This window comes from Leptidea sinapis, chromosome 38, assembly GCF_905404315.1.
Source record: "Leptidea sinapis chromosome 38, ilLepSina1.1, whole genome shotgun sequence".
Classification (NCBI taxonomy): Eukaryota; Metazoa; Arthropoda; class Insecta; order Lepidoptera; family Pieridae; genus Leptidea; species Leptidea sinapis.
Window position 1 is genome coordinate 7,524,959 of NC_066302.1, and position 25,229 is coordinate 7,550,187.

The 25,229-nt window shown below is 35.3% G+C and overlaps 3 protein-coding genes across 3 annotated transcripts; 2 read left to right on the forward strand and 1 right to left on the reverse strand.

The window, feature by feature from the left end:
• The first annotated feature begins 76 nt into the window (after positions 1-76).
• On the forward strand, positions 77-2,632 carry LOC126975939 (transmembrane 9 superfamily member 3). The gene has a single exon (XM_050824058.1). The coding sequence runs from the start codon at positions 159-161 to the stop codon at positions 1,884-1,886; it is 1,728 nt and encodes a 575-aa protein (XP_050680015.1). The 5' UTR covers positions 77-158; the 3' UTR covers positions 1,887-2,632.
• A 217-nt stretch (positions 2,633-2,849) lies between these two features.
• Positions 2,850-18,810, reverse strand: LOC126975934 (probable RNA-binding protein 19). The gene is made up of 15 exons (XM_050824052.1): positions 18,629-18,810; positions 18,198-18,560; positions 16,938-17,177; positions 16,172-16,282; positions 13,067-13,247; positions 11,558-11,646; positions 10,219-10,324; positions 7,641-7,829; positions 6,554-6,715; positions 6,083-6,186; positions 5,501-5,956; positions 4,839-5,041; positions 4,382-4,498; positions 3,448-3,556; positions 2,850-3,071 (listed from the first exon to the last, which is right to left on the reverse strand). Exons 1-15 carry the CDS (start codon positions 18,662-18,664, stop codon positions 2,868-2,870), a joined length of 2,670 nt encoding a protein of 889 aa, XP_050680009.1. The 5' UTR covers positions 18,665-18,810; the 3' UTR covers positions 2,850-2,867.
• A 525-nt stretch (positions 18,811-19,335) lies between these two features.
• On the forward strand, positions 19,336-20,110 carry LOC126975951 (cytochrome c oxidase assembly protein COX19). Its single transcript, XM_050824077.1, has 2 exons — positions 19,336-19,498; positions 19,591-20,110. Exon 2 carries the CDS (start codon positions 19,643-19,645, stop codon positions 19,910-19,912), a length of 270 nt encoding a protein of 89 aa, XP_050680034.1. The 5' UTR covers positions 19,336-19,498; positions 19,591-19,642; the 3' UTR covers positions 19,913-20,110.
• The last annotated feature ends 5,119 nt before the right edge of the window (positions 20,111-25,229 follow it).

Sequence of the window (25,229 nt, forward strand, 5' to 3'; positions counted from 1 at the left end):
AATATGATCTTTCATGTATTCACTCTTCTCAAAATGAGTTTTTATCAAAAATAAATAAAAAATGGCAACACGCTTTGTAAAAATGTCTGACGTCGGCTTTTTACATACGTGTTGTGTTTATCGTTCTGTTTAGATTGGTGTAATTTAAAAGTCGCATAATGAAATATATCTATATTTTAGTATTTTTGTTTGCTTCAGCTTATTGTGATGAACATAACCACATGTACAATAAAGGAGATCAGGTCGTGCTATGGATGAATACTGTTGGTCCGTATCACAATCGACAAGAAACTTATGCCTATTTTTCATTACCATTTTGTGTTGGCACAAAAGTAACCATTGGTCACTACCATGAAACGCTTTCCGAAGCCCTTCAAGGAGTTGAGTTGGAGTTCAGTGGACTTGATATTACCTATCAAAATAATGTTCCAGCGCAGCAGTTTTGTGCAATCGAACTCGACGAGCAGTCGTACAAGGCTCTTGTATACGCAGTGAAAAATCATTATTGGTACCAAATGTACGTCGATGATCTACCTATATGGGGTATTGTTGGCGAAATCGATGGCGATAGTTATTATATCTGGACACACAAGAAATTTGATATAGGCTACAACGGAAATAGAATCGTCGAAGTTAATCTCACAGCAGAAAATAAAGAGAAGCTGACATTAGGTGCAAAAATCCCTTTCACCTATGAAGTAAATTGGAAGCCAAGTAACATACGTTTTGAGGATCGCTTTGATAAGTATTTAGATCCAAACTTTTTCCAACACAGGATTCACTGGTTCAGTATATTCAATAGTTTTATGATGGTTATTTTCTTAGTTGGTTTAGTTTCAATGATTTTAATGAGAACACTAAGAAAAGATTATGCTAGGTATTCAAAGGATGATGACTTAGATGATTTAGAGAAAGATTTAGGTGATGAATATGGATGGAAACAAGTACATGGTGATGTTTTCAGACCTGTTCCTCATTTAGCAATGTTTTCTGCCCTGATTGGAGCAGGGTATCAATTAACTGTAGTTACTTTAGCTGTTATCATCTTCACAATATTTGGTGAGCTATATACAGAAAGGGGCTCCTTACTATCTACGGCAATATATATTTATGCAGCTACATCGCCTATCAATGGATATTTCGGAGGGTCCTTATACGCCAGGATGGGAGGGAGACTTTGGATAAAGCAAATGATGCTATCAGCATTCCTTTTACCAGTATTGGTATGTGGCACTGCTTTCTTTATCAATTTCATTGCAATGTACTACCATGCATCAAGAGCAATTCCATTTGGCAGCATGATTACTGTTATGTCTATTTGCACCTTTGTTATTTTGCCTTTGACTTTAGTTGGTACGGTTCTAGGACGCAATCTAGCAGGACAATCAGACTACCCCTGTAGGATTAATGCAGTTCCTAGACCTATTCCCGAGAAGAAATGGTTCATGGAGCCCTTCATTATCATTATAATTGGAGGCATTTTACCTTTTGGATCCATTTTTATTGAGATGTATTTCATATTTACTTCATTTTGGGCGTACAAGATTTATTATGTTTATGGGTTCATGCTGCTTGTTTTTCTCATATTGATGATTGTTACTGTGTGCGTTACCATTGTGTGCACTTACTTTTTATTAAATGCTGAGGATTACCGCTGGCAATGGACAAGCTTTCTCTCAGCTGGAAGTACTGCTCTCTATGTATATTTATATTCATTTTACTATTTCCTATTTAAAACAAAAATGTATGGTTTGTTTCAAACAACATTCTATTTTGGTTATATGGCCTTATTTAGTCTTGCTCTTGGTATAATCTGTGGAACTGTCGGCTATATGGGAACTAGTTTGTTCGTTCGGAAAATCTATTCAACTGTTAAAATAGATTGAGCTTGTCAATAAATTTTGAATTTGTTATTAAATTATATCAGACTCAATTAGAGCAGTATCATCTGATTGATGTTTCCTCTTATTCATTATATTATTTTATGTATTAATATATGTACTGGAGACTGCCATATGAGTAAGACATGGAGACATTATGTTAAATGTAATTATCACCATATACACTTATTATTTATTGCATTTTTGGCTTCTTATCTCTATTCAATAATGGTTTATGTTGTAATTAAATGTTAATTCACTTGAATTTGTGATACTATGGAATCTATTGTTAGATCATAGATTCAGATAGAGATAATAGATTATTGTATATTCTATGGACATTATTTTTCTGATTTCGATGTTTAATAGGAGAATTTAATACTGTTTTGAATGGAAATAATGTGTAGTTCCTTGTTTTGATTTAAATTAACAATTTTTGATCAACATCAGATAACTGTTATGAAATTAATACATGAAGTCTTTATATTTTTAAATAATACAAAATATAATTTAATTAAAAAATCTGATGTGAAAGTGTTGTTAGAATAAGAAGAGAGTGATTATGTGTAAAGGTCTTATTTAGATTTAATATTATTTTGTAAATATATTAATTATAATTACTAGATGATAATATTATAGTTGTTGACACATTGAGTGGATATCTAGCTTTTTGTATTTATTTAATATAATTATGATCCGTTATGCCATCCATCAATTGTATAAATTTTGCGAAAATATACTATAATGTAGAATTTGTGTTTTATTTTACATTTCAAATTAAATTAATATTACAAGAGCCTTCTTGCCTGTTACTAATTAAATGTTTCATCAAACTCATTTGGAAATGATCAAGTTTATACTAAACCTAAAGTCAGTTTTGTATTTTATTTAATAATATGTATTTTAGTTTACATACCATGTTTAATTTAAATATAAAATATTATTGAGATGATAAAATAAAATTAAATGCAATTTCTGTCAGTTTATTTAATTTTCATTATCAACAAATTCATCAACATCAATTGCAGCTTTCTTCGATTTCTTTCCTCCTGGTGTTTTAGCATTAAAATCTTGAGCTGTTTTGCGACGGAGTGCTGTCACATCTTCATTTTCTTCAGACTGGTCTGCCCATTCTAACACCAGCCGTCTACCATAAATATGTGTTGATAAACATAGAGCCTCAAATGCAGTCTGAAAGAAGAACACATTCATAATATTCACAACAAAGGCAAAAATAGGTAGAATAACATACAATTAATGTGCATGTTATGCAAATGTTAACTAAATAGTTACAATATAATGGAGTGGAATAATTCATATAAAATGACCAACATGACCAATCATGTTCTTTTCGTCTTAATGTAAATTTTAGAAAAACTACCATCATCCCTTTCTATGATGGTTTGTACAAGATATTAAATTTTGAAGCAGTAATTTGTAAGCATTATTGTGTTTCGGTGTGAAGGGCGCTGTAGCTAGTGAAATTACTGGGCAAATGAGACTTGTAATTTTATGTGTCATCACATCTTGTTTGAGTGCCAAGTCGTATCAATAAAAAAAAATGTACCTTGGCATCGGCTTTCGAGTAGAAGTCGACGAATGCGAAACCTCTATGTTGATCTGCCCCTGGCGTCAATTTCTTCGGCAATCTTAATGTTTTTATTTCACCGAATGCTCTGAAAAAATTAAAATTAGCCACAGATTTCATTGGTCTATCTAACGTCTTTTTACTTTTTTGTTGATGGCTAATTTCAAAAGTAGTCAATTCGAATGGCCACCATATACAGTATTTCTTTAATTTAAATAATAATATAATTATTTTTTTTGAAATAGGTGTCACTCTTTTGTTTGCAACAATTTATCTCGGGAAGTTCTTTGTTATATGATTATTAAGATGGAGTATCTAAAAAATACATGCAGCTTTCAGGGAGCCTCTTCCTGTATAAGCAACTAGATATTTATTGGTTTTGTGTATTTAAACGTGGTCGAGAAAACCTAAACAATGACCCTTGACACGGTCGATTACTGACTGAAGTACCTACCTCACGAAAACGTTCACAAGCTTATAGTAAATGTTGCAGTGGACTGGACATCGCAAGATTTAGGTTGCACTTTTGAAGGAGGACCTTCGCAAAACGTATCCTACTCCTTGTTATGGATTTGTAAGAGCATGAATCCTCACCAAATATTTTCGCAGTCGCAGTGTTTATAAACCTACTTTTTTGTGGCTTATCTGCTGGCTTTTATGTTGGGTGGACGCACCTGACGCATCGGCACTTAAATCAGCAGAAGGAAGTTTCTTCCACACCTTGGCTGTACGAGAAAGACCAGTTTCTTGGGAACTGTACTTTGCAGGCAACACTTCAAATGGAGACGATCACAATGGTAGAAGTGCACGTGAGCTAGTTTACGGTAAAATAATGTGTAAAGCCCGGACGAAACCTACTTACATAAAATTATATCAGTGAGTTTTACTGCTACTTTATTTTTTAAGAACTTACCTAAATATTTCATGAAGTTCGTTTCTGTTAGCCTGGAACGGCACGTTTCGTACCAGAATTTTGGTACCATTTTGTTTTGTTTCTTTCACGCCCTTTTTCACAACTGCCACGTCGGTACTGAAAAAGTCACGATAACTTGATAACACTTGTATAGTCATAAATATATTTATTATTAATATATTATTCTTGGTAATCAGACTAGTCAATGACAGAAAAATAGAAACATCAAACAAAAGAAGTAGTAATATTTTGAAAAGAGATATTTCCCCCTCCTGCCATGGATCTGTGCAAGCACGTAAGAGCGCTCGGATGGAACCCGAGAGGCACAGACGAGGCGAGTCCCGCATAGTTCATAAATAAGGTACAAATTTAATTTGTATAACCTTAATTAAATTAACCTAGAGTACATTAATTCATTAAATAAACACATTGACTACTATAGTCCACGTTTACTTACGTGTTGCCCCGCTCTGACCGTTTTAGTTCTAACGCCTTTCCGTCTAGTGTTGAACCCTGCAGTGTTTTGAGTGCTTCGGTGGCCTGTTGTTTCTTATAGAACTGTACAAAGCCGTAACCCATGGAGAGAAACTGACCTGGGTTTCTGGGATCTTTCTTCTTGGCTATAGTGATGTTGTGGATTTTTCCGCAATTTGAAAAATGCTGAAAGTGATTTTTATAATTTTTATTCTCCTAAAGAAAATATATTAATAGAAATGTCACGACCACCAAATATTTTACAGAGACTACATTTAATATGATATATCAGACTAATTTTTACATAATTTACTTCTCTTACGTAATAATATTTACGTTTTATATTTTAAATATTTTTTGTACAACGCTATATGTAGGTATAGAATAGAAATAAATGACTAAACATATTTTAAATGTGAAAAGTCAAGGTACAGCGCGTACATTCCTCGATCAGGTCGTGGTCAGAGGACGGGGTGATCTGAGTCTGTTCCCTATTCCGTGAGAAAATCGGATAAAAGTAGCCAATCTCCGTGTTCAATTTCAACAAAATTTATGAGACATTCATCAATTTATTTATTTATCTTGTTTGAGACTAGAAAATTTATATCAAAGCTCGCGAAGTATTATTATAGTTTTGCCACATACCTTCCTAAGCATATCTTCAGTAGTCTTAAAATTTAGATTCTTAATAAACAGTGTCGTATTATTCTCAGGCTCTTCAACATCTTCATTAGTTTCAGTAATATCATTCTCCTCTACAACAACACTTTCACTTAACTTAATTTCTTCATCTTTAACACTTTTTACTGACGCACTCTTTTGTTCGACTGGCTTTGCATGTGTTGTCTTTATGAAGACATCTTCTGGCGCCCATTCTAGGTATAGTGGCGCGGATTTGAATTGTGAGTAGGCGAGCTTCATAAATGCTCTTTTAGCTTCGAATGGTTCAATGAAGTCAACCAGAGCTGTGATACCATGCTTTGGCATTAGGAACCTCGCGATCTGTCCGTGTTTCTCGAAAAGAGTTTTTACTTCATCTTTATCTGTGCCAGATGGTAAGTTTTTGACAAGTATGCAGGTTTTCGATCGTTTTTTGCTTGGCTAGAAAATATATTAGTCAAAACTGTAGAAATTTTAGATGTACATATTTATATATAGTAAAACTTAATCAAATAAATGTACCAGCAAAAATAATATTCAAATTGTCTGTACACAGTTGTGACTTACCCTATTGAATGCGTCGAGATAGACTCCATTAGTTTCTAGGAAGGTTCTGGTTTCTGCTACGAGCTGCGTTTCACCCAGCGCCAATCGCACGGCGGCACTTGTATCTAGATTATAAAAGGCAGTTATTTAACAACGTTAAGCAAAGGATCCACAATTTATTGCAAATATTGTATCAGCCAAAAGTTATGAGACTATAAGTATAGTATAGACCCTTAGATAATTTATATGTCTAGATAGTCTCTTTCTGCTAGACTATGAAAACAGGCGAGGTTTATTACATTAGTGTGCGTAACAAGCTTACACTCGCGATTTGTATGTCACTTTGTGTTTGTTGTGGTTGCATTGCTCAAAATAGAAGTTATCTATAAATTTTTTTCGACATTTTGACAGCTGTCACAGTATATCTATATGTATAGATGATATAAGGTCTTGATCATATGTCTAAAAAAAGTAATTGGAAAGATAACTCACTTTTATTGTTGTCGGTCAACAGTTGTTCTTTAGTGGTATTGTAGTTAGCTGCGACAACGTCGGCCACAGCGTTCGCTCCCAAAAACAATGTGTTCCAGTTGTGCGATGATTTTGCCTGATCTTTTAACTTTTTTGCCTTCTTCTCTTTGAAAGTTAAATCACCTAAAATAAATAAAATTCAGACAGTCTAGTTAAATTGTATCTCCATTTTGCTATTTAATTCATAGTGATTTAGTCTTTCAAGCCATTTTCAAATTAAAATATCTTTATTGCCTCTAAAAGTAAATAATGAATTGAAACCTTCATACGTATAATGATTAAGTCAGTAGGTACTAATAAGGCGTGTGTGTGTGAGTATGTATGTGTATTAATGAAATAATAAGCTTTATAAATACATGTATAATAAAGATCTAAAGATTTTATTAGGTCTGTTTTTCGGTTATCAATATAATGGGGCAACGCTGCCGATATTAATACAATATTTCTCCTGCAGAAGAGAAAAAATTTAAAGAAATTTACATCTTGACTGTTGGCTTCATAATATATTCTTGAAAATGATATATATGTGCATAGGCACATAAGTGAATTTGTTAGAAACTGTCATAACCATAATGTTAACACCAGGAACAGATATAAACTTATAATACGTACTGGTCGGCAAAGTCGAGTTAGTAAGATTTTTGTGGGGCGATGTTTATGCTTTTACAAAACGGTTCCAGAAAATGTTCAAAATGTATTACGAAATTCAAAAGGATTGTTAAAGTTACTATAACATAAATGACTTTCTTAATGATACCACAGATTGGGAATGGAGCGACCGCAGGCTATTAAATAATAAGTTTAATTGTACGATATTACTTTGTAACCATTTTTTTAATGAAAAAATATGAAACCCGTTGAATATTTGCGCCCGTTCTTCTCGGGTCTTCTTGGAATGCGTGGTAGTTTTTGACTTGCAATAAGTAATATCACATCCTATTTTGAATAAAAATATTTGAATTTGAATGACTTAATAAAGTTTTTTCTCAGAGTATCCACAACGGCAGACTTAAATGTTCAGAAAAAACGGCGTCGGTTAATTCCTTACCATCATCTTCTTTTTCAGTATTTTCAATTTTGGCGGGCAATAAATGTAACATTCTGCCACAGAATGCAGTTCCATCAAGCTCTGTGTATGCCTTCACGGCGTGTTCGGGAATCACAAATGTTATCGTCGCGAAGCCTTTCGGTTGTCGGAGAACCGGATCTATTGGCATATTTACATCAGCTAGTGGACCTAAAAAAAAATACTAGGAATAGTCAGGCTCAATGTTTATATATCTTAATATATATATAAATTACGTGTCACGTTGTTTGTCCGCGATGGACTCCTAAACTAATGAACGGATTTTAATGGGGATTACTTCATGGAGTGCAGTTTAGTCCAACTTGAGAGATAGGATAGTTTTTATATCGATGTGAGACCCATAACTAATTTTAATTCCAATATTTGTTTTGAATGGATATATTTTCTATGAGAGAATTTATTGACGCACGATTTGACAGTTCTGCCGTGAAACAATTACATTACAGTTAACAACAGGGAGCAATGACGTTCTATACATAATATAGAACGAAGGGAGCAAATTTTACAAAATAATTCTTGGTGTTATGAAATATTATTGACAAATACATAAAAAAATTACAGTATTTGTTTTATTATGCACAGAACAACGTCTGTCGGGTCAGCTAGTTAATAATAAAACAAAGAGTTATTCTACAACGGGTGGAGAAGTAGACCTTCAGTGGACGAGGGGTTCTAATTAGTAATGTTGCATCTCTGTGAACTCTTTTATTACTTCTTATACAATCATCAGCTGACCTACTCGTATCGTCCCTTACTGCCATTAAAAATATATATTGGTGTTTTGAGCGGGATGACAATAAAATTTTATTAAAAATGATCAACTAAAAGTTTTAAAATGTTCGGTTTAGTATAAGTTTTATAATTTTATATCAATAGTTGAATTATTTTCTTTTTAATTACAACTATGACATATATTCAATTATTATCTGTCATTTAATTAAAATCAAATTAAACTCAACTATGTAATGTAATTTAAGTTAAGATTGTTTGTAGATCTATGGGTGAAGTGCCTGGAAACAAGTGATTAATTGTTATTATTATTTATTATAAGTAATGGTTCCTGACTGTACAGCATAGATAGTGTCAACTTCACAGCGCCATAGAAGCAGGCCGTAGTAATACATCAGTAGTGGATGTGTCTATGGCATACCTAGATACTATATTTAATTTAACCCTGATTGGGAGCAAAAAACTGCATATCTGATTGGCTGACTAATTAGACCAATTAAAGGTCCTATATTATTTAAATATACTAGCGGACCCGACAGACGTTGTCCTGTACACACGCTTTAAATTTTAAAAAATCGGTCAAGCCGTTAGGTGGAGTTCACTACCAATATAATATAATATATATAACTACCATAAGCCAATCTCAAATTCACTGGAACACACAAAAACATTATCAAAATCAGTTCAGCCGTTTTGCAGGTAGTTCAATTGTGAATCTAAACCATCCGCGAATCCACTTGAACACACACAAAAAATTCATTCAGATCGCTCCTGCCGTTTAGGAGGACTTCACTGTCAACACACGTACAGAAGAATTATATATATAAAGATATAGAACAGATTTGTATAACAAGCCAGTACTCGCAAATAGCCAGGTACATAAGAGTGTGTTATATTTAATCGGAATAAATTCTCGAAGTAACATACCCGCGGGACAAAACGGGTTTACATAGCCGCTAGGGGTGTTGAGAATGCATTAAGAGATACATAAAAATAGGATCATTAAGGCTCCTACTCTAGAAGGCGCCTTAATACGTAGCAGTAGGTACTGTTGTTTCTTTAATGCTCAGTTAAGATGACGGCGTTACAATTGACTTGATTATGTATTACGCGACTCTATGCCTTCTGGAGTCCGTATTACAGACATAAGCAATCAAAGATATAAATTTAACAAAGGTAAACATTAACAGCGTTGTTGTAAAAGAGCAATGGAACGAAGCATCCTAAAACTAAGGAAAATACAAAAAAAAATAAAAGCGAGATTATAAGAGAGAAAACCAAGCTTTCAGATGCTCTTGAATATGTTTTAAAGCAAAAATGGCAGTGGGCTGGACATATCTGTAAAGTAAAAGACAAAAGATGGACACTGTAAACAAAATGGCAAGGGCCGATAGGAAAAAGACAAGTCGGAAGACCCAAGAGATGGTGGGTCGACAACATAAAAGAGATAGCAATAAAATAATAGCAAAGAGAGAGAACAATAGAAAAATATGGAGGAGGCTTTTACCCGAAAGGGGTCCGAATTAAACCAATAAGTAGCATTAATTTTAATTTTAATTAAGTTTACTAACTTAGTTTACTTTTGAATAAACTGTTTTAATTTAAGTTTAAAATCTTATTTAAGTATACAAAAACAAAATGTAACAAGTGATTCGACATAAATAAAAGCTTTATTATTATTGTTATAAGTATAGCTGATACTTAAAATTAAAGTTTATAGTTTTTTATGTCATAACTATTTATATATGTAACTTATATCGTAGCGTACTTGCGTCAGGTATGAAGTATAACATTTGAAGTGGGTACTCACCGTACTTTTCAAATAATTTGGTCAACTCATCTTCAGAAAGCACATAAGGTAAGTTTCTCACGAATATACTACCACTTTCACCAATACTTTCTCCGTTATAGACTTTCTGGAATAGAAATAAAATGATGACATTGGTACAGCCAATGACTTTATTATTATTTGCTAAGTTAGTTAGCAATTAGTTATTAATGTCAGAATATACGTATCTATAATTCGGAACATAATTTCCGCTTGAGAATATTTTACAATATCATAAAGTCCAAGTCACACTTACTGGTTCCATTTTTACATTGTATTATTCTCTCATAAATTATCGTCAAATTTCTATTTCGTTGCGACGTTGCTACGAATAGTTGCGCTGATGCAAAAAAATACGGCTTCGTAGGTGCAAACGTGACAACTTTAGAACGAACTATCAGTTTGGGGACGTGTATGAAAAATGGATAATGCTATCAATAGTTCTGCGTGCAATTAACCCTAAGAATTCTTGTATTTATATATAATTATTGCCGAGAGATTGATGGCTACAAAATAATTTAATCATATCGCATGAATTTTCGTTTGGTTTGGTGGTTTCTGTGAAAAATACAACAGCTAAGCTCCAGTTACCAGAACAATCAAAAACAAAAATTTTAATTCGTAAGTAGGAGCGACTTGGACATATTATATATTTTGAGTAATGCAAACATCCCGAAGCAGGCCCTAACTTAGCAATAACAAGGGAAACGAAAAGAGGTGGTCTTAGAATACGATAGTGTTCTATAGATATGAATATAGTCTATAGAATAATGTCAAGACACTCATTATTTAGTATAAGCATTATTTTAAGCTCTTTAGGTTGCCAAAAATTCAGTGGACATGTTTTCATCCAATTATACCGTGTTAATCACAGCATTTTTTTAAGGAATAGGAGGACAAACGAGCGTACGGGTCAGCTGGTGTTAAGTGATCAACGCCGCCCATAATCTCTTGCAACACCAGAGGAATCACAAGAGCGTTGCCGGCCTTTAAGGAAGGTGTACGCGCTTTTTTTGAAGGTACCCATGTCGTATCGTCCCGGAAACACCGCACATGGTAGTTCATTCCACAGTTTTGTAGTACGAGGAAGAAAGCTCCTTGAAAACCGCACTGTGGAGGACCGCCACACATCCAGATGGTTAGGATGATATCCTAATTTGTGGCGTGTCGTGCGAAGGTGGAATTCAATAAATTACTATCCAACATTTGAGTTCTAGAGTTAGAGTTTATGTTTTATGTAGTCATTATCTCCTTGTTTTTAAATATTTATTAACATGAATAAAGCGTAAAAATAAGTAAAAGTAGAATTAATATGACTTGCCTCTTGTCTCTTTTGTACACTTAGCTGTTCTTCTTCTTCGGATTTTTTCGTTTTGTCTTCATATTTGTTTATATGTATCCTGTGGGTGCCTACACAAATATCATATATTATTTATTACCTGTCACATTTCAAACAATAGTTGATGAGAATACAAAGGTGTTCCTACATTGGAAAATACCAGCATGATTTCTCACATAATTTATTACACGTCGGGCATTAGGGGCACGTACGTACCAATAACATTAATTCTGATCACTGATCACACATTAGAACCTACTTGTTTCACTTGTTACATGGCACCGAATGTTCACTCTATATAAACTAGGTTAAAAGGTAGGTTAGACTGGGCTACCAGTAAACTAAGGTCATCGCCCTGACCTCGGTCCAATGACGTATAAATAGTATCAGCTGTAGTAAAGCTGTGTAATAAGGCGGGTGATGTTAATTATATAAAACAAAACTTTCGTTTCTGCCGCCGCCCGCACGCCCTTCGCAGGGTACATGAATGAAAGGGGTGTGTGAGCGGGGAAAAATTAAAATGGCCGCATGAAGAGGTATCCAAACTTTTATAATTGGGTAAACGTTACTAATCTTTTTTTTTTACGTTTTTTAATGTGCTGATTTCCTGAAAATCAATATTTATTTGTTCTCACTACTTGATACCAATATAGGCCTCAAAGTATAGTACAGGATTTTTTAACACCCTGTTTATACTGACCGTAGATAAGGTCTTATGATGCCTTCAGCCCAAAATCCATATCAATAAGTGCAGTTATCCATTTTTGTCGATAACTTGCAATTCTTGTCCACAATTACAAATTGAAGTTCCTCGATTTTTACCAACACTCACAACCTACTACGACGTGTTAGCATTTTTCACACTTGACAAACTTATCTCGGCCATATATTGTACGAACATTCGAATGGTGTAGGAAGAATGTTCGAATTCATAAATTTAGTTCTATCTCGTAACTCACCATTTTTACCAACTGTTGCGGCACGGTTAGAGGTGATTTTATATTAAATTACTTCGAAGAAAAGGTGGACTGTATTTTTTAAGACTAAAAAGAAGTGCAGTTCGTGGTTATAATAAAATGGCGGAACAAAGAAATACAAGCCTAATTGCGTTGTGAATACTCCCACGATGTACGCTGCATGCTCTGGCGTCGATCCCAGTGTCACTAGCGATCACTGATAGATGAAATACACCAGAACTTAAGAAGTTATGGATAGCAGCGTGCGCGGAATTTAGGTCGGCAGGTTTTATATGATCGCGAAATAGTTGGCATACGAGGTATAGTTGCGGAACAACGAACAGTGAGTAACTAACTGAAATAATATGCGTGCAAAGGATGCGAAAAACTTGTGGGTAAAATTAGAAGTACCCGCGTAACACCAACCCTAAATAATTAACTGTCAAATAGTGTTGCTAAAACTTGTTTGGTCAAATCTTGTGTTAATCTTGAGATGCTTATTATTATTACAATAATGCATAGATATTAAACTTACCAAAAAATAACTTGTCTTTACTCAGTGCTTTCTTAAGTTCCTTCTCTGTTCTGAATCCAACATAACAAAAACCTGCAAGCTTTTTACCTTTGCTAAGAGGGAGTCTGATAGAATAAGGGACTAGTGGTTTGAGGAATGCTTTTACATCCTTTTTTTTACATTTGAACGGTAGTCCATTGATCTGCAATAATATAACATATTTTATTGGTAATATTATTTGTTTATAACTATATATATTTAATTATAAATGTTTATTGTACGATACTACATTGTAATCCATATTTTATATTAAAAAAAAAAGCCCGCTGAGTTTATTGCGCCCATTCTTCTCAGGTCTGAGGCAGTGTCTTTTGAATGCGTGGTAATTTTTGGCTTTCAATAAGTGACATTAAATCCTATTTTGAATAAAAATATTTGAATTTGTATTTATCGTTAGAACACATGTGTTATCAATATTAAATCGATACAAATACAAAATTAATAGTTATAACATTAAAATTAGTAGGCTGATGATAGTAGAAGTAGAACCATGGGAAGTCCGTAATCTCTGCCTACCCTTCTGAGAGACAAGTGTGACTGCGTAACATGAAGATTTATATTATATATGATATTCAAATCATCCGAATGTTGTGGTTATTGCGGTCATCATGGTAAAATTAAGTTATACTTAAAAATAAAAAAAATATAGTTATTAAAAATGTATGATAATCATTTTAATTAATGCACATACAGTATGGATTGGATATATATGAAATAAATTAAAAGACAAGTCGTACTGGTCCACAGAAGTATAGTAAAATTATTTTTTTAGGTAAAATTCCTAAATAATGTAAGTGAAATTTTCAAAGAGAATATATATCAAAATTGAATTCGAAAAATTAAAAATGAAAACAGTCCGTTTAGACAACACACTTTGACCCCGAGGAGCGACAACGTAGCACACAAGCGGCAAATCGGCTATCACTTTTCTGCTCGTAAACAAGCTTTTAACAATTAGCGAAAAAATGACACTTGATTAAACATTTCACTGGAACTTTTAGAAAGTTAAATTAATAAAAACAGTAAAAACTTGAAACACTCGCCCACTGAGAAAGGCAGTCTACTAGGAACCACGGACACCCCAGAGTTCGGATACATATCCCGCAAGCTCGCGGTAAACTGAATCAACAAACACTAAAAATGTCGAATAAAATAAAGACGCAAAGAGGGAATGCCCCACAATTATTGTTTATCGATACTTTTTTTTTATAATTACTTACCAACAACCTAAACAAGGCATTAAAAAATAGTATTTTTGTGTTATTCGAATGTTTTAATATTTTTAACTGTATTACTGTGTAGTACTTATATTTTCGCTTTGAAAATTAAATTTTTTTCGAATGGTTTGTGGCCGGGTCGTGGGGCGGGTCATTCTGGTCCATGTACGTGAAAGGTTGCTGCTTGGTGTGTGGTGGATCCTGTCATAGCTTAGTATTTTTTGAATAATTCAAATGTTGATACAATGTAGTTGGATGGACGGACCTATTGTACTCAAAAGTTTTTTTGAGGTTTAAGAACTTAGTTCATTTAACTATTCACTTATTAACTGAATCGATTAATTCGAAACGTTTGAGTTCTGACTGTCAAGACACGAATGACCTGTTTATCTCGGGAACGCGAGGAAGCATCGAATTGAAATTGAATCTGTGAAAAATCAAACTACTACGTCAACGTAACAAAAGATGCGACTGCTTATGCCCCAGAAACGTGTATTTAGACACTCTCAAGGGAATCAATTTATATAGGGTCTTCTAACTAATTATTGTTCGGCTATTTCGACTTAATGATCATACGGTCATTGCATTAGTGGTTGAATCATTGTGGCGAAACACTGCGTGGTCAATGTATCGAATCTCCGCAATAAAATGTTTTTACAGTTTAATTATTGAACTAAAGACTTCTTTAGCGGCGTTGATCACTTTTCTTGGTATGGGTATAAAATGTAAAACTCGCGTCAGGACACGTGACCTGATCGAAAATTCTTAAGAAAGTCGTTATGGATGAAAGTTGATTTTTCTGAGAGATAAGCTTTTAATGTAAATGATTGTAACAGTTCTGACGTGTTAAATTTTTTATGTAATACTAGCCGTTCCCGCCCAATTTTAAAAGAAAATAAATTAATGAAGGAACTTTGAAATTTGATAAATAAGCCTTATGGATTATACCATAGATGGTTTATACCATCTAGGATAAATTTCGTATCGAATGGCGGTAGTTTCATGTCGATACGATCAGTGGTTTAGACGTGATTGAGCCTCAAACTAAGACCATTTTCATTATATATATGTATATATAGATAAATTGTCATTTTTGGTAACGATAGCGCAATAAATGAATATTGTACTTGTCCACATAAATGCTAGTACATTTGTACTGATAATAAAGCAAATAGTGCGAAATTATTCCCCAACCATTACAAAATATTAGAAAAATGCACAGCGTTAATGTTCAAGTTTTCACTTCTGCTGGCACACCCGGAGTGCAATCCGTTATTTTTTGTAATGTTTTACTTTCCTTTGGGAACCCGTCACTTTTATTGGATAGGTGGGCATGGGTAGACGCCTCGCACCAATTGGTCCGTCGTCGTACTATTGAGTACTACGGTCCGGACAGTAATAATTATTATTCTGTGCGTTGGACAATGCGACATACCATCGAATATGGAATATCCACCACGTCCAATGGTTCGGACGGACCAAATCCAACTATAAAATACACGTGCCAGCGTACTATGGCGGCTTCTCTTTGATGGCGGTGCTATTTAACATTTGCGGCGAAAATGGCAATGCCGTGTTGTGATCAAATATTGAGATTCATTGAATCACTCACCTAGTGACCCAATTCTCCAGCACATTCAAATTTGCTCAAAATGAAAAGCCTACATTTTGACAACATTAATGAATGGATTTTGTTATTTTTTTATGTACCATCAGCAAATCTGCTAACAAGTATGTACCTACATTTATTTCATATATGCAAGATCCATACTGTATGGTTTTAGCTTATAGATAAAAGTTCATGCCATAACCTACAAAAAATGAACACTGAAGTCTGTTATAAGCTTACCTTCACATGAAATAAGGGCCTGTTTCTAATTTTCTTTGGTTCACTGGGAGTAGTAATATTTTCTGCTTCTTCTTTGAATCCATCAACTTTCTTCATCAATACTTTCATATACTAAAATATAATTTATAATTATTTTAGTGTGACAGTCTTTAATATCATAATATTTGTATTTATGTTATGTTAGATCATAGAATGGTTGTTTTATAATTTATACTAATTTTATAATCTTATTTCACACATATTTTCGCATGTGGTAAAAAGTAATAATGCATTTAGTAATTAGACCTTTCTAACTGAGCATAATATTGTAATTACCACTGGTGAATTTAAATAAATAAAATTGTTGAAGAAGATATAAGCAAATCACAATTATTTATCCATATGTATGGGTCACTGAAGTACATACATAAAATCTTCAATACCTACTGTATCCTTTTTATATTGCAAGCAAGCAGCTGGTAATGGATTCAACAAAGTGGCTTTGCAAGGCATGAAATTAGAAAAATAATACTCTATTTGAGGCCAAATTTGTGCTGCCAATGGTGGTTTGTGGTACTGTCTCGCCTCACTGAGTATGCCAATACTCCTGTATTGTAGCAGTTAGAGGAGTGATCACAAATTGAGGGGTTATAACAAAGTAAGTCTTTTAATAAGTTGATGTTGTTGAAAGTTGATGGAGTTGCAACACAAGTCAACCCTCTAACATGTCATCTCAATAACCATCTATCAACAGCCTTACTTGAAAAGTATGTACTTGTAACCATACCTCTAAATCACTTATCTGTGCATCAGCAGTCTTAAGTTCACTTTCTATTGCTTTTGCAGTAGGTATTTCCATATCATTTGATTTTGTTTCTTTAGTAATATCCTTCAGGTCTTCATTTTCTTCCTCCACTCCACTGTCATCGTCACTTTTATTTACTTCTGTAAATATCTCCTTAATCCACATAGTTTGTTCATTTGTGTGTGCTTCTATAAATTCTGCAAATAATGGATCATCTTTGTGCTGAAATTTAAAATAACACACTAAGTAATAATGAACTAAAAGTAGATTACAATTAACGGTAGTGTACGATATTTTATATTAGTTTGAGAATACAAGTCCCAATATAGAAAATATCCCAGTATGGATGTAAGATGTGGAAGGCCACGAAAGTCAAACTCCAGGCCATGAGTTGCTGTATTATCCTTATTTTTTATGGCCAAAGTAACTACAACAAGTAAGTAGTAAGTAAAGCCAACACTTTTGGATAAATCTGTTAGAAAACTTTTTATAAAAAACTGAATGAAATGTATATTAAACATCAAAAATAGATACAGATTAGTTCACACATGAAAGTGGCCACACTTAGCAGACCTGTCAGGAAATGTTAATTGCAAAGGGAATGCCCAGAGTGAAGTGAAAGATTAAGCTCAAGGCTGTCTAGAATAGCAGAGCATTGTGGACAACCTCGGCCCCATCTAGAGATTACAGGACTTTACATCAAGTAAATTCCTGTATTTTTATATTCAATACTGTATTATTATGATGCGCCAATTATAAAGGTATTTATGCGGCTTCATGTGCCTGTTTAGTTATAATTATACTAACATAATTTAGGACATTTTACTAACAATTATTATGGATTTCTTTTTTTTTTCCGAATTTAAATTATTAATTATTTTCTTTTTAATTGTGATTATGACATATCTTAAATATTAAATTGTAATTTTATCTGTAATTTAATTAATATCAAATTAAACTCAACAGTATTATGTAATTTAATTTAAGTTAAGATTGTTTGTATATCTATGGGTAATGCCTGAAAATAAAAATGATTTATTATTATTTATTGCATTCAATTGGTGCACAGCTTAGTCACCACCGTTACTTACTCATATCATGATGCTGTTTGAAAAAAGCCTTGGGCAAGAAAAGTACAGAAAACCAATTAATAAATTGATTATTAATTATTCAGGTAATCAATGTTACATATATTATTCACAAGTAATAATGATACATGTCTCTCTACACAAATGCTATTACCTTTTTTAACAACTCCTTAATCTTTATTTTATTTCTCTCAGCTCTACTAAGCTTCTTTTTAACTGTAGTTTTTACTACTGTCTCATCTTTATGTATTTTCTTATAAGCTGTACTGTCACTTGCATACTTGCTCCATGCTCTAGGTTTTTTTTCGTCTCCTAAATTTGCACATTCTTGTACAGTTATCTTCATACTATTGATAAATGTTTCGTCAAAGTGCTCTCGGGCAGCAGCCGCCTGTTCCTCAGTACGGAAACCAACAAAACCAAAATTTCTGAATTTACCATCTTTTGTGTACTTAAGTTGAACATCGGTTACTTCACCTTTTTGTTGAAATAATTCCTTCAATTTGTCGACTGTAACCTAAAAATTAACAGTATGATTACAATTAATATTACTTATTCACAGGAAAGAAAATAAAATGACATTACTTTATTTGGAAGATTTTTCACAATAAGACGAGACATTTTGAACGAAAATTATAAAAAGCCTTTTTTACATAGAAAAACTCAAAAATATCATACAAAATTTCTACACATTCATTATTTGATCATAAATTAAAATTTTACTTAATATTTAAACACAATATAATACAATATTACAACTACAAGATATAAACAATGGACATGTGACCATTGACAAGTGACAACAAGTGACAAATGACAATCATTTTTTATTTATTTTATATTTATGCTCTTCGCATTGGCCCCAAGGTCATCAGTCAAACATTATAAACGAAGAAAATAAAATTACATAAAAATTACTTGGTAGCTTTAATACCCTTTTCTGTTATTGAAAAAAAAAAAGAAATTTCATAATATAGTTTAGCCCTTTATTTTGCTTAGCGCTCATTTCAAATTGCCGTGGATGTAGAAACGATTTGTCGATATTCACAGATTTGAAATATCTGGCTTGAAAATACAGTATCTAGTTAAAATACATATTACATATAACACTGACCTCTATGAATATTAGAGGTCAGTGTTTCATAAGCATATAAAAAAATTGTGTCTAAGATTAATTAACAAAAATCTTGGACAAAAATAATGTTCATACCGAAGAGAATATAATCACTATGTTTTATTCATACTCAAAAATAGGACAGCAAAGTGTCAACCATAGAGTGTCAACTGTCAAATAACAGCTGATGGGACCTTTGTTTATTTTCTATTTGCTTGGAGGAAAGTGAAATGTTTTTAAATTTAAATCTCTGCTTACAACATCCCTAAAATATAATAGAAATCAAGATATCTATTATAAAAATAACATTAATAATTTTAAGAGTTAAGCCTAATATAGAGGTTCGTATTTATTCTGTACTATTTATCTAACCATGCAATTCTACTTCTGCAGCCGATTTGTTATCGTATCAGATAATTTTTATTGGTTTTAGGGATCAAGATTTATCGTTACTTAGCCGAGGTAATAAATTTGCTTCAGTAAAAATGTCGACAGCCATGACATTTGGTCAGAAACAGTTTATCCCAACCCCACCAGATAAAGGCAGTTTTCCGCTAGATCACGAAGGTATTTGTAAGAAGAGTATGACAAGATATTTAAATTGTTTATTTAACAATAACAGCAATGCTTCATTATGCAGAGATGAAACTAAAGAATATTTGGAATGCAGGATGAATAATAATTTAATGGCTAAAGAAGAATGGTCAAGATTGGGATTTCCTGAGGAAGACACAGTAGATCAAAGCAAGAAATGATATCAGTGCCATATATTATTATATATCGCATAATGACATATTAAAGACTTACCTAATAATAATGAAATATCCACTAAAGTATACATACATAGTTAAACATTCTAAAAGACAACATCTTCATTGCTTTTATGAAGTGTGTGATATAAATCAAAATACTTTGGTTGGTACTTATGTAGAATTATTATATTGTTGCATATATTTATCTGTTTCATTATTATTTGATTTTAAAAATGTGTGAATAGATCTTTTTATATCAATAAGAGAGAAACCAATACTGCTATTAGTGGCAGTGAGGTGAGAGTATTGCTTTTAGTTGAAGTGCCATCAGTTTGGGAATACATGTTGATACTCTATACTACAAATATTTTTAGGTATTACATTGTAATATTTTTGGTGAGCTTGATAAGACTATTCTAGATGTAGATAACTCTAAATATTTAAATAGCTACAGCTATTTCCTGACAAAATGCAGGCTCAGCATTATAACTTTTAATTATGCTTGCGTTGCCCTGTACATAGTGGACTAACACAAAAGGAATGGCATACTGTATGTATTTATTTGACAAAATGGAGTCCTATTTCTTTGCTTTATTTAAGATGTGTCCTACCAAGGAGCACAGCTGCACTCAAAGTGGGTTTAACTTCGATACACAATTTTCTGAACCAGTTTTCCAGTTCATCAACCGTGGCTGAGAGTTTCCACAAAAGAATAGGAATACATTAAGCATGTAAACACGTAAATAGCTGGAAGAGGGTGGGGTAAGGAATTGAGCCCTGAGAGACCCTGGACCAGATGAGTCATTTCATAGAGCATAGCATGCTCTCTCGAATGTTCCGGACATTGACAAATTGTAAAATTCGCAAGATAATCCCGAACGATACGTAAAAAGACGTATATCTGGCACAGCTAGTTCGTAATGCTTAAATCTTGAGTGGTTGTATTAAACCTTATCAGACGCTTTGTTATGGGGAAGAGCAGGTGCTCTTTTTTTTATGGAATAGGAGGACAAACGAGCGTACGGGTCACTTAGTGTTAAGTGATCACCGCCGCCCACATTCTCTTGCAACACCAGAGGAATCACAAGAGCGTTGCCGGCCTTTAAGGAAGGTGTACGCGCTTTTTTTGAAGGTACCATCGTATAGTCCCGGAAACACCGCACAAGGAAGCTCATTCCACAGCTTAGTAGTACGAGGAGGAAAGCTTCTTGAAAACCGCACTGTGGAGGACCGCCACACATCCAGATGGTGGGGATGATATCCTAATTTGCGGCGTGTCGTGCGAAGATGGAATTCGGCGGCAGGAATCAGGTTAAACAGATCTTCGGAACACTCCCCGTGATAAATGCGGTAGAAGACACACAATGAAGCGACGTCTCTACGCAACGCCAAGTGATCCAGCCGTTCACAGAGCACTGGGTCCCCGACAATTCGAGCTGCTCTGCGTTGCATGCGGTCAAATGGATCGAGCTGATACTGGGGTGCGCCAGACCAGAGATGACAGCAATACTCCATGGCCGGACCTGCGCTGTCTATTAATGACCCCCAGCTTCTTCGAAGCCAATTTGGCTTTGCCCTCCAGATGGCCACGGAATTGGCAATCGCTCGAGATTTCGAGACCCAGTATTAAGTTAATTATATTAGTAAGATGATACTAGGCCAGGCTTTAAGGGAAGTGTTGTCGAAGAGCAGTTCTTTGTGTAAACACGACATCGATGTAACCTAAGCAGTTATTTTGTGAGGCGGAGTACTTCTTGCTGGCACGAGTGCACTGTGCAATAACTAAATTGCACAAAGCACAAAGAACCCGAAAGTTTACCGAAGAATTCAATTTGTAATAATTGGTCTATACCGTTGCGGTTTGTTGTCTTTTTCCCGGTTTTGTTTGTTATTAATGGCCTGTTTTCATTGTTCGTGAAAAATATTCTTTCTTTCTAGTTTGCAGTTTTCTTCCGCTGTCATTTGTTATGTCTGGATCATGTTTATTTGGAATAAGGATTTAATCTATCCTATACCGTGTCAATTTTTGTCCACCATGAACCACCACTCTAAAACTATGGATCCGATTTTAATAAAATTTTGTACTGTGTTCAGTTTTATATAACTTGAGAGATAGGATTGTTAATAATTGTTTGTGATCTCTAAGATGGCCGCCACATCGTGCCTTATGCTACAATGTGGTATATCTTTCAGGTTCTATTTATTAGTAGAGAATGAATTTGGGATCATTTTGAAATTCACGATGGCCCCCTATATTATGACAATTAAGTATAATCTCGGAAGTATGTATTTTTTATATGATATTAAAATATCTTGGCCATTTAAAAATAATGTTCCTTTCCTCATAAGTCAAAGCAGTTTAACTCTTATCATATTATTTTTATTGTTTATTTAGAGACTTAAAAAGTGAACACCATTTACACCATAATTTATAGACCAAAGCATTAGACTAAAACTTAAGGCTGGTGATTGCAACTGGCAGCCCAATTAGACCTAAGCCTGTGCTAGGGCTGTCCAAAAATCCTCGGCCTAATTGTTAAAAAATAAAATATTAAAGTTTTCTAAGTCTAAAATTTTAATCTTATGAATTGTTTACCTAACTAAACTTAATTATTATTAGTTTTATTTGGATTATCATACATATATAAGAAAAGTTATAAAAAAAAGAATAATATATTAAAATATAAGTAATATTAGTGCAACAGTGTTATTGTATTAAGTTTGAAGAATAGTTACTTGTAAATAGTAAATATTATAGTGTCCGTGATAAATACAAGTAGCATTGGCATCAGCAAATCTTGTCATAAAGACATTTAAAGTTTTCAAAAGAGCAGACTAGCAAATTTTTTTTTGAGGTTAAGTTTTTCAGCCTCATTAAGTTTGTCTAATATAGATGAGCCACATGAACCCCACGCTATAATGCCATACAAGATTAACGACTGAGTTAAGGAACGGTACACTCTTAATAATGGGTCAGTACTTAAAATATTTCTTAAGTTGTTGTATATATAGCTCATGTTATATATATTTGCCCTGTGCTGCCGCGGGGCGTAAAAAGAATAGGGTGGTCCCCTGTCCAAGGGTGTCGTAAGAGGCGACTACGGGCTTTTTGAAAGTGGGAGAGTCACGCTGCCGTCTTATGACGTCAGCACAATCGGGCCAGACTCGTCCGGGTTACTTACCACACACGCACAGAATACCGGCGTGAAGTAGCGGCCTATTGCCGCTATGTTTCGCATAGGTTAGTGCCGAGGACCACTGGTCATCCCATTTCCCCTCTCCCCCTCCCCATCACCCCCCAACAAAAATATGAGAGCGGTCCTTCAAAAGATATTAATTACCCCAGGAGGGTACCGGCTCTACCAGAGCCGGAGAATCCCTCCCCGAGCATTTTCGCTCGGGCTGCCCCTCGTATTCTGGGGAGGGCACAGTACCGCGCATATCTAAGGACAAACAGGGCAGCAACACCACGGCACCCCGCTCCACGCTTAATTTGGACTTCTGTAATATCAGGGGAATTCACTCCAATTTAAACGCCGTCCACCACCACCTTGAGAAGGCGCAGCCGGCCTTGTGTTTCCTTATGGAGACGCAGATATCTCGACCTAGCGATACGTCATATTTAACGTACCCCGGGTACAAAATTGAGCATAATTTTATGCTCATGCCGGGGTATGTGTGTACGTTAGGGAGGATATCTGCTGTCGCCGTCTCGGCAATTTTGAGGGTAGATTAGCGTCTTATAGCCGTCCATGCCGCCGTTGCACATGAGGAATGACACCCTGGCCCATACGGCAAAAGAGAAAGCCGATCTCCTGTGCACTCTTTTTGCCTCCAACTCGACTCTTGACGACAACGGAAAAACACCGCCGACCATCCCGCGGTGTCAGAGCTCCATGCCTGAAGTACAGTTCAGACAGAATACTGTTCGGCGAGCTCTGTTTTCGTTGGACGTCGGGAAGTCGAGCGGGCTGGATGGCATTTCTCCAATCGTGCTTAGAACGTGTGCCGCTGAGTTGACGCCGGTGCTAACGCGTTTATTCCGGCACTCTTATTCAAAAGGCGTAGTCCCTGACTCATGGAAGTCAGCCCGTGTCCATCCGATCCAAAAAAAGGAGACAGTTCGGATCCGGCAAACTACAGGCCTATTGCTATTACCTCCCTACTCTCCAAAATCATGGAGAGCATAATTAACCGCCAGCTCTTGGTATACCTTGAGGGTCACCAGTTGATCAACGACCGGCAGTACGGCCTTCGCCTTGGTCGGTCGACTGGCGATCTTTTGGTATACCTAACACATAGATGGGCGGCGGCTATTAGGCGAAGGCCTGGCAGTTAGCCTGGATATAGCGAAGGCATTTGATCGTGTATGGCACAAGGCGCTCCTCGCAAAACTTCCATCATTTGGGCTTCCCGAGAGCTTATGCAAGTGGACCTCCAGCTTCCTCACTGGGCGCAGCATACAGGTCGTTGTCGACGGTTATTGCTCGAATCCCAAGCCCGTGAACGCTCCAGCGTTCCCACTCCAGTGCCCCAAGGCTGTGTGCTATCTCCCACGCTGTTTCTTCTGCATATCAATGGTATGTTGGACACCGCTAACAATTGGACAAGTCCAATTTAACCCCCAAAAGACTCAAGTTTGCGCGTTTACCACTAAAATAACCCCATTTGCCGTATCACCGCTCTTCGACAACACTTCCCTTAAAGCCTCGCCTAGTATCGGAATACTGGGTCTCGAAATTTCGAGCGATTGCCAATTCCGTGGCCATCTGGAGGGCAAAACCAAATTGGCTTCGAAGAAACTGGGCGTCATAAATAGAGCACGGCAATACTTCAGGCCGGCCCACATTCTAGCGTTCTACAAAGCGCAAGTCCGGCCATACCTGGAGTATTGCTGTCAACTCTGGTCTGGCGCACTCCAGTAGCTCGATCCATTTGACCGCGTGCAACGCAGAGCAGCTCGAATTGTCCGGGACCTAGCGCTCTGTGAACGGCTGGATCACTTGGTGTTGCGTAGAGACGTCGCTTCATTGTGTGTCTTCTACCGCATTTATCACGGGGAGTGTTCCGAAGAGCTGTTTAACCTGATTCCTGCCGCCGAATTCCACCTTCGCACGACACGCCACAAGTTAGGATATCATCCCCACCATCTGGATGTGTGGCAGTCCTCCACAGTGCGGTTTTCAAGGAGCTTTCTTCCTCGTACTACGAAGCTGTGGAATGAGCTTCCTTGTGCGGTGTTTCCGGGACGATAAGAAATGGGTACCTTCAAAAAAAGCACGTAAACCTTCCTTAAAGGCCGGCAACGCTCTTCTGATAC

Coding starts and splice junctions, on each gene's coding strand:
- LOC126975951 (XM_050824077.1), top strand. CDS start 19,643: ATGTCGACAGCCATGACATTTGGTCAGAAACAGTTTATCCCAACCCCA.
- LOC126975939 (XM_050824058.1), top strand. CDS start 159: ATGAAATATATCTATATTTTAGTATTTTTGTTTGCTTCAGCTTATTGT.
- LOC126975934 (XM_050824052.1), bottom strand. CDS start 18,664: ATGTCTCGTCTTATTGTGAAAAATCTTCCAAATAAA. Junction 17,178..18,197: donor TTAAGGAGTTGTTAAAAAAG/GTAATAGCATTT, acceptor TTTAAATTTCAG/CACAAAGATGATCCATTATT. Junction 10,325..11,557: donor GTGTACAAAAGAGACAAGAG/GCAAGTCATATT, acceptor TTTCTATTCCAG/AAAGTCTATAACGGAGAAAG.